This window comes from Pipistrellus kuhlii, unplaced genomic scaffold (assembly GCF_014108245.1).
Source record: "Pipistrellus kuhlii isolate mPipKuh1 unplaced genomic scaffold, mPipKuh1.p scaffold_m20_p_17, whole genome shotgun sequence".
NCBI lineage: Eukaryota > Metazoa > Chordata > Mammalia > Chiroptera > Vespertilionidae > Pipistrellus > Pipistrellus kuhlii.
In genome coordinates, this window is record NW_023425482.1 from 3,892,820 (window position 1) to 3,905,216 (window position 12,397).

At 45.7% G+C, this 12,397-nt stretch overlaps 1 protein-coding gene across 1 annotated transcript in view; it reads left to right on the top strand.

The window, feature by feature from the left end:
* The window catches only part of ANKRD27 (ankyrin repeat domain 27), a 65,665-nt gene that overhangs the window by 37,700 nt on the left and 15,568 nt on the right, over positions 1-12,397 (top strand). Inside the window, 4 exon segments of the mRNA XM_036440852.2 lie at positions 2,279-2,338; positions 2,437-2,556; positions 5,668-5,712; positions 11,298-11,420. Coding sequence (XP_036296745.1) covers positions 2,279-2,338; positions 2,437-2,556; positions 5,668-5,712; positions 11,298-11,420 — 348 coding nt within the window.

The window sequence follows — 12,397 nt, forward strand, 5'->3', positions numbered from 1 at the left end:
TTTTGTTTTTGTTTTTTAAATATACTTTATTGATTTCTTATAGAGAGGAAGGGGGAGGGATAGAGAGGAACATCAATGAGAGAGAAACATCGATCAGCTGCCTCCTGCACATCTCCTACTGGAGATGTGCCTGCAACCAAGGTGCATGCCCTTGACCAGAATCGAACCTGGGACCGATGCTCTCTCCACTGAGGCAAACCAGTCCGGACTAGCATTCAGTTTTTGACATGTAAAAGTGCTCACTTCATAAGTGAGTGGGGAATGAGGAGTCTGCAGCTTAGAAAAACCATTTCTTTGTACCTCATCTCCCAGCAGATTGAAGGCATGCCTTCAGTGAAGTGTGGTCGGCCAGCTGGCCAGAGGAAGCTGAGCCATGTGAGTGAAAGGTCCCAGGTCATCAGGTTGATGTGTCTACAATAGAACATTTGTGGCTCACAGAAATGATTCCATTTTATGTATTTTATTTTTTAATCCTCACCTGAGGATATTGTTCATCAATGAGAGGGGGAGATAAGAGAGAAACATCAATTGTTTATCTCCCATACGCACCCCATTTGGGGATTGAACCCACAACCTGAGTATATGTCCTGACAGGGAATTAAACCTGCTACTTACCCTTCAGTGCACGAGACAATGCTTTAACCACAGAGCAATACTGGTCAGGGCAAAGGATTGTTTTGTTGTTGTTGTTGTTAATCCTCACCCAATATTTTTCCATTGATTTTTAGAGATAGTGGGGGAGAGAGGAAAATACAGAGAGAAACATCGAAGTGAGAGAAACACATTGATTGGTTCCCTCCTGCACAAGCCCTGACCAGGGCCTGAGCCAGGGAGGAACTTTCAACTGAGGCATGTGCCCTTGATCAGAATCGAATCTGGGACCCTTTGGTCTGCAGGCTGATGCTCTATCCACTGAGCCAAACCAGCTAGGGCAAATGATTCTATTCTAATACAGGCCTCCTGTTGTCTCCCTCTGCACAGGCCTTGCTTTTTGTTTCTTGATGCTTTCGGCTTCCGTTTAGTTTCTGACTCTCTTCTAGGGAAGCCTTACAGTTTATATCATTTTCTAGAAGTAGCACGGTTGTTTTATTGTTTGGTTTTTTGTGTGTGTTTTTTTAATATATTTTATTGATTTTTTACAGAGAGGAAGGGAAAGGGATAGAGAGCTAGAAAAATTGATGGGAGAGAAGCATCGACCAGCTGCCTCTTGCACACCCCCTACTAGGGATATGCCCGCAACCAATGTACATGCCCTTGACCAGAATTGAACCTGGGACCTTTCAGTCCGCAGACCAACGCTCTATCCACTGAGCCAAACTGGTTTCGGCAAGTAGCACAGTTTTTAAACTACTTTATTAAGGTATGATGGACATACAAAGAGCTGTACATATTTCATGTTTAGGCACACCTAGGAAATAGCAGGTTTGATTCCAGACCACGCAGGAAAGTGAGTCATAAATTTTTGCTCTTGGGAGAGTCTTGCCTTTAATTTGTAAAACACGAAACATCTGAGAAGTGCAATATAGCAAAGCACAATCAAATGAGGCACGACGGTACACAACTTGATGCATTTGGAGAGACGTACATACTGGTGAGATCATCACCACAATCTGTGCTATAAACATATCCATCACCTTCAAAAGTTTCCTCTAATCTTTATTATGTTTGTGTGTGACAAGAACACTTAACATAAGATCTACAGGAGCACAGTTTTTGAAGGTGAAATCCCTGCTCCTGACCCCTGGGCCATACTTCCCGTGCACTCATAGGGTCTGCTCTGTAGCAGCCACAGCTGATGGATTGGGGGGTGCTGCCTGTGGCCTGAGATGCCCGGCGGAGCTGAGGGTTTCTTCTTCCAAAGGCCTTTTCCCAAGGGAGGTCTCAGAGGGAAGGAGATAGCTGCCTGCTTGGGTCTGCTCTGAGCTGCTCGTGGTGCCAGTGAAGAGGCCACACTTCATTCCTGTGGACAAATAGCCCGGGGGCTAGACAGGGCAGCCTTTGAGGCCCCTTCTGTGGCTGGGCTTCTCTTGTCCTCTGAGCCCGTTCATGGGAAGCACCAGCCCCTCTGCCAGGCAGCAGGAATGTGGTGCGGCAAGAGGAAGCCCAGACTTACTCTGGTTCTGAGCAGTTCCACTCAGGCTGCGGTTTCCCTGTCTCTCCAAGGGTGTGGCTGAGCTGTCTCCCTTTCCAAGGAGATGGGCAGTCAGTGGGGTATTATGGGTGATGCTTTGGTGATCCATCTCATTCAGTACTTTGCTTGTCCCCTTTGTCCTCCTAGATTCTGTCTATAATGGAAGCCCGTCCCATGTCCTTTGAAAGGAGACAACAGTCTTCAGTGGTAAGTGAACAGGGCGGTAATCCTTGGCTCTGTTTATGACCAGAGCACCCTCTCTGGCTCTCACCTGCCTCTTCTCTTGTCGTACTCCGTTGCTGCAGGTCCCTGTGCCACCCCCTCAACACTTCATGGATTCCATCAGTCAGAGGTCCTCTGCCTCCAGCTCTTCCTCTGTGTCTGTCAGCTCCAGACAAAGGGAACCCAAGAAAGACTACAGAGAGGTGAGGCCCCAGCTGGGAGGAAGGGCTGCGAGGCCCTGCATATGGCTCTGGTTAAAGAGTCAGGGCTTGCCCTCGCTGGTTTGGCTCAGTGGATGGAGCATCAGCCTGCAGAGTGAAGGGTCCCGGGTTTGATTCCAGTAACAGGCACATGCCCAGGTTGTAGGCTCAATCCCCAATAGGGGGCATGCAGGAGGCAGCCAATCAATGATTCTCTCTCTCATCATTGATGTTTCTCTCTCTCCCTTTCCCTTCCTCTCTAAAATCAATAAAAATATATTAAAAAGAGAGAAAAAGAAAAGAAAAGAGGGCCTGATGAGGGCCACCTAGTTGGCCTGACCACCATAACCAGGACAGCCTTGCCTGCTGTGGCCAACGTCGGTGCCTGGAGAGGAGCCCAGATGTTCTCACCCTGCTTGCCCTTCATGGTCTGCTCCCTCAGCAGCTCTTTGCTTTGTGGACAATGTGTGTGTGAGAGAGAGAATAGCCTAAGAAAAGTATAAGTAAAGTCACCTATAGTCCACTGATCTAAGATCATTTTACAAAGCGAATTTTCTCTGCCCTCACCTCCCACTCCATAAGACCTCTGTTAGCTGAGGTGGGTCCTTTCTAACTCCTTACAAAGTTTATATAGACATTTATATACACTCACACATTGTGTTTAGTAAAAGCTGATTTATAGCCTGGGTTTTGTTTTTTGCATTTAATCTTAGATTTTGTTCAGTGTCAGCCCACAGAGTAGACCATTGCATGGATGTGCCACACCACACTCTTCTGCTCATTCCCTGTGGGTGGGGACCCTCACTAACTCTACCTAAGACCCCCTTCTCCCATTTACCCTCAAGCCCTGACCAGCCCATGGAGATAACCCAGCAAGCTAGGCCAATGCAAAAACACAGCAAAGAAAACCAACAGGCACTCTCTAGGGCCTTACAGAGACCTGGGATCATCCTTGGGAGGGATGTCCCTGTATGTACTCTCAGCTAGCAGATAATGAGGACTGAATAATTGTAGTTCTGAAGGTGGCTGGCCTAGGGAGTGCTTGTGCTTCAAGGTGGCCATCATCTCACTTTGCCACATGATAGCAGTGTCGTTTTATAGACCTTGCAGGGTGATGGGTTCAGAGCACACCAGCACTTTCTAGGATGTCTGAGCAGTTATAGGGATATATTTGAAAGCTATTGAATCAAGACTCCAAATTAAGAAACAAATGAAAGCTACTAGGCTTTCAGAAAGGTGGTTTATTTAAATATTTTTTCTCATTTATTGAGAGGTAGAGACAGAGAGAAAGAGAGAGAGAGAGACATATTTATGAGGTCATGGGTGAAGAATTACGCCCTTCCGATTAATCAGCGTGGGTTCTTTTTCTCTTAAAGCTTGGGCTAACCTTTCCAATTGGGCACTATACACTGCACTTGTAATGTTAGATGGTAAAAGTTCATAATGAAGAAATTCTTTTTTTAAATATATTTTATTGATTTTTTACAGAGAGGAAGGGAGAGAGATAGAAGTTAGAAACATCAATGAAAGAGAAACATCAATCAGCTGCCTCCTGCACACACCCTACTGGGGATGTGCCCTCAACCAAGGTATTAGGTCTAGTAATAATTAATGTCGTTTTCTAATACTTTTTTAAATCTAATTTATTTAAACAATACAACAAAATTTAATCAACAATATAGTTGCCGTTGTTTTCTACTACTTGTGCCCAATGCTCAGGAAGCATTTTAATCCCTCTGTTGTAAAATTCTTGTGATTTTGATGCAAAAAATTCGGTCAATGCATTTTTGAGGCATTCTTCATTATTAAATTTTTTCCAAGAAGAAAGTTTTGCAAAGAACGAAACAAATGGTAATCGGAAGGGGAAATATCAGGAGAATATGCAGGTTGAGGGAGAACTTCCCATTCCAACTGGCGCAGTTTTTCAGCAGTGATTCTTACAGTATGCGGTCGTGCGTTATCGTGGTGAAGAATTACGCCCTTCCGATTAATCAGCGCGGGTTCTTTTTCTCTTAAAGCTTGGGCTAACCTTTCCAATTGGGCACTATACGGCACTTGTAATGGTTTGGTTAGATGGTAAAAGTTCATAATGAAGAATTCCTTTAAAATTCCACCAAACACACAACATCACTTTTTTCGCATGCAAGTCAGGTTTTGGCGTGGGCTGCGGAGCCTCATTTTTGTCCAACCATTGAGGCCGCCTTTTCAAATTAACATACAGCACCCATTCTTCAGCTCCGGTAACAATTTGCTCTAAAAACGGCAAACGGTTTTGACGAGAGAGGAGCGAACTGCAAATTGTGACTCTTTGATTACGGTTGTTGTCAGTCAACTCATGAGGAACCCATTTTCCAAACTTTTGGACTTTGCCTAGTGCACGCAATTGATTGGAAATTGTTTTTTGTGAACAATTTAAAGTTGTCGCAAGCTCTTGTTGGGTAATTTGAGGATTTTGCACCAAAAGAGCTTGAAGAGCTTCTTGATCAAAATTGGACACACGGCCTCGACCACTCTTGTCATCTAACGAAAAATTTCCCTCGCAAAATTTCTCAAACCAACGCTGGCATTTTCTGGCGCTAACTGCATCTTGACCAAGAGCACTACAGATGTTTTTTGCAGCCTCACTTGCTTTTCTTCCTAATTGGAACTCGTAAAGCATGCAGTGCCGAATATGCTCTTCATCCGCCATCTTCTTAGCCCTAGTTTTGCAACAAAAACCAAACCAAACACAAACTTTTTCAAGCAAAACTTGTTAATTGCACTTCACACGTTCTGTAGATACCACGTGTTTGAAGGTTATGTCAATACAAGTCAACGCCAAGCAAGATTTTAAACGAATGTTTAAAAACGACATTAATTATTACTAGACCCGTACATGCCCTTGATCGGAATTGAACCTGGGACCTTTCAGTCCACAGGCTGACGCTCTATCCACTGAGCCAAACGGCTTCGGCGTGGGTAGATTCTTGTATGCGCTCTGACCAGGGCTTAAAACTGCAACCTTGGCATATTGGGATGATGCTTTAACCAAACAACTACCTGGCCAGGGCTTCTTATTTTTATTATTTTATTAAACTTATTTTTCTAACATTCTTTTTTTTTTTTTTTTTTAAGGTAGAAAAGCTTTTGAGAGCAGTTGCTGATGGAGATTTAGAAATGGTGAGTTTGTAGAAGTACGTTTTACAAAGCTTGCTCTCGGTTCAGTTAGGAGTTGTGTGGCTTTTTGTTCACTTTCACATAGGAGGCGGTACACTTAGTAAATATTTGGTAATGGCAATGTGACCTTTCCACCACAAATAATGAGGCGAGAGGACATAAAGCTGCATAGTGATCATGTCCCTGCCTCTTAGACATTCATATTCTGGGAGGGTGGTGAGATGTTGGTAAGAGACTAGCCCGCCCACACCCAGGTCTCAATATATGGGCTCAAAGCCTGACCCACTAGCTAGGGAGAAGGTGAGCAGACAGGGAGGTGGTGAGGAGGAGGTGGTGGAGGTGAGGGCAGAGCCCAGGGGGTGTTAGGGTGGCCCTGGAGAAGTTGTGGACACCTGGGCCAGGAGGCTGAAGTCTGAGGCTTGAGGCCCCAAGGAGTCAAGCAGGTGCCAAACAAGATGGTGCTGACTGGTGTAGGTCTGAACCTGTTGAGGATGTCCTGCAGGAAGGGAAGGTGTGTGTCCTAACCCACAGTGCCAGGTGACGGGGAACATCTATGATGAGATCACTTGAGAGTGGAGACAGATTCCCACAGGCAGTTTGCCTGGCTTGCCTTTGGCTTCCTGAAAGGGATTTGTTTTGTCTTCAAAGGAGGAAACAGTTAGGTGCTTAGCAAATTCCTTCCTTTTGTGGGTGGGTGAGAGAACTGAGACCAACTGTCCAATGCCCTGGAGCCCCCATCCAAATGATCTACTCATGTGATAGCTTCCAACCTCCTGCTGGGACCACCTCAGCTCCCTGCCCCCATTCTTGTTCCCTTCTTCTCATCAAGAGAAGCTGCCCTCAGTCTTGGCTAACCTGGTCAGTGAGGACCCTCAGTCAGGGCCTTTGGTGTTTCCACCCTGACCAAGTGTCTGTCTCTTGGATGGAAGGGACCTCGAAGAGAGAAGCTTGGGGTCAAAGAGGGGTTCCTGAAACCTTTTGTCAGTCTTGCAGGCATATGCTGACTTCCTCAGTGCTGAGAACCAGGCCTAGATATGTATTGAGAATGTTTTCTCAAATTTAATATCTTAGAAGCTTTTCTTTACTGGAACATAAATTTGACCTGTTTGGCAGTCTTTCCAGTGCTCTCTATTGGAGAGGACATTGGTATGGAGTTCCAACCACAACTTAATAGTTGAATGGCCCTGAACAAGTTATTGACCTCTTGAGTGAGTTTTCTCCAGGTGAAAAGGGAGGGGCTGGTTGGAAAGTGTACAGTTAGATCAAAGAGGATGTGCTTATTAAATGCTCCAGGAATAGCATTTTCAAGCAGCACCACTCTGCTAAAATACAGAACAACCATCATTCAGAACACCTGAACTGGCTGAAGGGAAGCCCTACAACTAGAGAAGGAAAGAAGAAAGCACATTGAGACTGGTAAGATGGATGGAGGCATAGAACAGGCTGGTCTGACACCCATGTGTGCCGGTTTTTGTGTTGTTTTGTTTTATTTGTTTAATCCTCATCCAATTATGTTTTTGCATTGATTTTTAGAGAGAGTGAAGAGAAAGACAGAGAAACAATGTCAGAGAAGCACATCGATTGGTTGCTTCCTGCACAAGCCCTGACCAGGGCCTGGCCTAGGGAGAAGCCTGCAACTGAGGTACAGGCCCTTGACTGGAATCAAACCCAGGACCTTTCAATCCATAGGCCAATGCTCTATCCACTGAGCCAAACCAACTAGAGACGTGTGCCATTTTTTTCTTAATCCAGAAGTAAATTATCCCTGTGGAGGCCACCCTTGAGGAGCTAGGAGTCCTAGCCCCACACCAGACCTCCTATCCAGGGTTTAAGAAGTGGGAAGAGAAGTCCCTGTAACTTGGGGCTGTAAAAACCAGCAGGGATTGTGGCTGAGGAACACAGAGGCTGCCAGGAAGGCCCAGGTGTCCATCTTAAAGGCCTGGCATGAATTTGCTTAGACTTACTTCCTCTGAGCTGTAGTGTTGGGAGACCCAGACCCATGGAAAGGAACTGGATTGTCTGGCAGAAGTGCAGGAACTCAGGGGCAGCTTTCTATCAGACGGAAGTGCTCACAGCAGTCATTGTTCCTGTTCTGGGACCTTCCTGTCCCAGGGCTGACTGGCAATCATATCTGAATCCCCATCAACCTGATGATTCCCTGAGATCCCATCCCCTCCAGTTTGCAGCCCCACCCAAGATATTTGCAGTAGCTTTTCCATATGAATGGCCTGTCCTGGCTCAGGCTTTAGACTTTGCTAAAATCTCTTAAACAAGCAGCAGCTGGCATCAGCATACCCCCAAACTTATCAATAAAGGGCCTGACACCTTACAGCAGCACCAGCTTGCCTTAATTCAAAGCTGGACCTCACCTGGGCACTTCCAAACCCAAAATAAATAGAAAGAATCTGCAGATATCTCTAGCTCCTGCCAAGTGGCCCCAGGTAGTGGCTGACTTTGCACCTCCCAAGAGACCCAAGGGCCAGCTTATCCAGTAGACAGCTTCAAACCATACCACATTGCACTCTACATATCCACAGGCAACACACTCAAGGGGAAGACTCAGTGAGCTCCATAGCCCTAGTGAAGCAAGTCCTGCTTCATAGAGGGGTTTCCGGCACAGCAGCTTTCCCACTATAGTTGCAGCTGGTCCTCACAGCTACCGTAATTTGCCTGGAGGTCTATTCCTCCTAGTGTCACCAATAGCAATCAGGCTCAAATATAATAAGACTGTGCAAATAGCCCACAAAGGGAAGCACTTAGTCCTAGCTGGTTTGGCTCATTGGATAGAGTGTCAGCCTGCAGACTGAAGAGTCCCAGGTTTGATTCTGGTCAAGGGCATGTACCTTGGTTGTGGGCACATCCCCAGTGGGGGGAGGGTGTAGGAAGCAACTGATCAATGTTTCTCTCTCGTCAATGTTTCTAACTCTATTTCTCTCCCTCTATGTAAAAAAATCAATTTTTTAAATTTATTTTTTATTTTTTAAATAGGGAAGCACTTATAGTGCCCAGCTTGGGTGGCTGGGGAGGCTGAGCCACTGGGCCCTATAGGACACCTACTATATAAGGCTAGTTTACCAACTCCAGGAGACATGCTAGCTCTACTTAATACATAGAAACAAACACAGGTGAGCAGCCAAAATGTGGTGACAAAGAAACATGTCACAAATAAAGGAAATGGGAGAGAGTCAACTACTGGATACAAGTTCAACATATTTTTATGATACCTTCAAGACACTTACACTTAGACTTTCAAGGATTTTAGTGAGAATACCAAAGACATGAAAAAGAACCAGTCAGAAATTAAGCATAGACTACTGAAATAAAGACTAATTTACAGGGATTCAACAGGAAAATAGAGGATTCTGAGAATCAAATCAACAATTTGGAATGTGAGGAAGCAAAAAACACCCAATCAGAAGAACAAAAAGAAAAGGGAATCCAAAAATATGAAGATCGTTTTAGGAGCCTCTGGGACAACTTCTAGTGTACCAACATTCACATTATGGGGGTGCCAGAAGGCAAAAAGAGAGAGCAAAATATTGAAAACCTATTTGAAGAAATAATGACAGAAAACTTCCCCTACCTGGTGAAAGAAATAGACTTACAAGTCCAGAAATCACAGAGAGTCCCAAACAAGAGGAACCCAAAGAGGACCACACCAAAACACATAATTAAAATGCCAAGGGTTAAAGATAGATACTCTGAAAAGCAGTTTCCTACAAGGGAGCACCCATATAACTATCAGCTTATTTCTCAGCAGGAACTATGTAGGCCAGGAGGGAGTGGTAAGAAATATTCAAAGTGATAAATAGCAAGGACCTACAACCAAGATTACTTTACCCTGCAAATGTATCATCAAATAAAGAGCTTCACAGACAAGGAAAAACTAAAGTAGTTCATCACCACCAAACTAGTATTACATGAAATGTTGAAGCGTATTCTTTAAGAAGAGAAAGAAGAAAAAGATAAAAATTATGAACAATAAAATGCCAGTAAATACATATCAACAATTGAATCTAAAAATCAAAATAAAGAATAAGAAATCTAATGAGCCGAAACCGGTTTGCCTCAGTGGATAGAGCATCGGTCTGCAGACTGAAGGGTCCCGGGTTCGATTCCGGTCAAGGGCATGTACATTGGTTGCAGGCACATCCCCAGTAGGGGGTGTGCAAGAGGCGGCTGGTCGATGTTTCTCTCTCATCGACATTTCTGGCTCTGTATCCTTCTCCCTTTCTCTCTGTGGAAAATCAATAAAATAAAATAGTAAAAAAAAAAAAAAAGAAAGAAAAGAAAAGAAAAGAAAAGAAAAGAAAAAGAAAGAAATCTAATGAATAGGATAAACTTGCAAATACAATAGAATTACAAGCATGAAAATGGACTAATGGTTCTCAGAGGGAAAGGGGTGGGGAGGCAGGAAGAGATTCAATAAAGATCTTATATACATACTAGAGGCCCAGTGCATGAATTTGTGCACAGATGGGGTCTCTTGTCCTGGCAGGCGATCGGGGCCATCTTGTCCAGTTCCAATCGGGCCCATTCTGGGCCAGCGGGTCAAAGGGAGGGACTGGGGGAGGTTGGCCAGCCACAGGAGGTTGGCTGTGGGAGCACACTGACCACCAGGGGGAAGCTCCTGTGTTGAGCATCTGCCCCTTGGTGATGGTGCATCATAGCTATCATCCAGTCGTAACAGTCGCTTAGGCTTTTATATATATATAGGCTAGAAGCCTGGTGTATGAAATTTGTGCATTGGGGTTGGTCCCTCAGCCTGGTTGGTGCCTTTCACACCCCAGGAGCCCCTGGGGATCAGGCCTAAGCCAGCAGGCGGACATCCTTCTCACGGTCCGGGACACCTTGCTCCTGGAGCCTGCCTGCTTGCTGCTCCTTAGCACTCAGCTTGCTGCTCCTCAGCACTGCTGTAGAGACAGGAGAGGCTCCAGTCACCACAGCTGCTCTCGCCACCGTGAGCCCAGCTTCTGGCTGAACGGCACTCCCCCTGTGAGAGCGCACTGACCACCAGGGGGCAGCATCTGTGCTGAGCGTCTGCCCCCTGGTGGTCAGTGTGCATCATAGCAACCGGTCTTCCTGGTCATTCCACCGTAACGGTCGTTTAGGCTTTTGTTATATAGATATGCATTACCTATGGACACAGACAATAAGGTGGCAAAGGCCTGGGGCAGGGTGGGAACCAGGTGGAGGGGCAATGGTAGGGAAAAGAGAATATCTGTAATACTCTCGACAATAAAGAGAGAGAGGAAAGGAAGGAGGGAAGGAAGGGAGAAAGGAAGGGAGAAAGGAAGGAAGGAAGGAAGGAAGGAAGGAAGGAAGGAAGGAAGGAAGGAAGGAAGGAAGAAAGGATGAATTTCTAACACAAGCTTCAGAAACAGTAGCTTAATCTCTCTATCACTATGAAAGGGTTTAAAAAGGCTTGAGCATATGTGACCCCTGGAATCTTTGTGAGCAGCAGCTGACATTTTTTTAGTGACTGTGGCCCTGGTTTGGGAACAGTTAGAGAGTTAAGGTACTGTATCTTATAAAAGAGTTAAGGGTGAGTTTTAAGTTCCTATTTCTCTTTTACTGTACATCCTCAGGTGCGTTACCTTTTGGAGTGGACAGAGGAGGACCTGGAGGATGCGGAGGATGCTGTCAGTGCTGCAGACCTTGAATTTTGTCACCCCTTGTGCCAATGCCCAAAATGTGCTCCAGCTCAAAAGGTTTGGCATTGCTTCTGTTGATGAGGGTGGTGATAGGAGGGAGCATTCTTCTTTGTCCCCTTGAGAACGATGTCTGCTTCTCAGCCAGCTGATTTCTGAGTGGCTGGTAGTGGGTATCCCTGAGATGTGGTGTGGTTAGTTAGGTAAGGGCAGAGAGAAGCTGGCGCCCCTACAGGATCTGGCTTGGGCTGCCTGCTTCCTGAACAGGCTGGTCAGTAAGCAGGGACATCCACATGGCTCTCTGGGCCCCTGAGTCACAGGCAGGAGTTTACAAATAGACACGTCTCGCCAAAACCGGTTTGGCTCAGTGGATGGAGCGTCTGCCTGCGGACTGAAGGGTCCCGGGTTCGATTCCAGTCAAGAGCATGTACCTTGGTGGCGGGCACATCCCCGGTAGGGAGTGTGCAGGAGGCAGCTGATGGATGATTCTCTCTCATTGACCTTTCTAACTCTCTATCCCTCTCCCTTCCTCTCTGTAAGAATCAATAAAATATATTTATTAAAAAAAAAAAAATAGACACGCCTGAGGGTCTCCGTCCACGTGGCCACATCCCCTGGGGAGGCTGCACTCGAGGTCCGTTGCCACTACCATTGCTCACGTTGGTGCTTCCTCTGTGGCAGACACTTCCCCTAATGGTAACAGCTTGCAGAACCATAGACACATACAGTCCATTCACCTTGCTGAAATATCCCATTTTACCTGTGCTCGTGTGTGTGTGGGTTTAGTTCTAGTTTTATCACATATGTGGCTTTGTGTACCCACCACCACATTCAAGGAACAGAATAGTTCCCTCACCAGGAGAAGAATCACTCACGTTGCCCTTTTACGACCACCCCCACCTCTCTCTGTCACCCTCACCCCACCACCCACGAATCTGTTGTCCACTTCAAAGATGCTATATATGTAATCATACAGCACGTAACCTTTGAGGATTGGCTTTGTTGTCTAGCATGATTCCAAGTTGTTGCATGTAGTT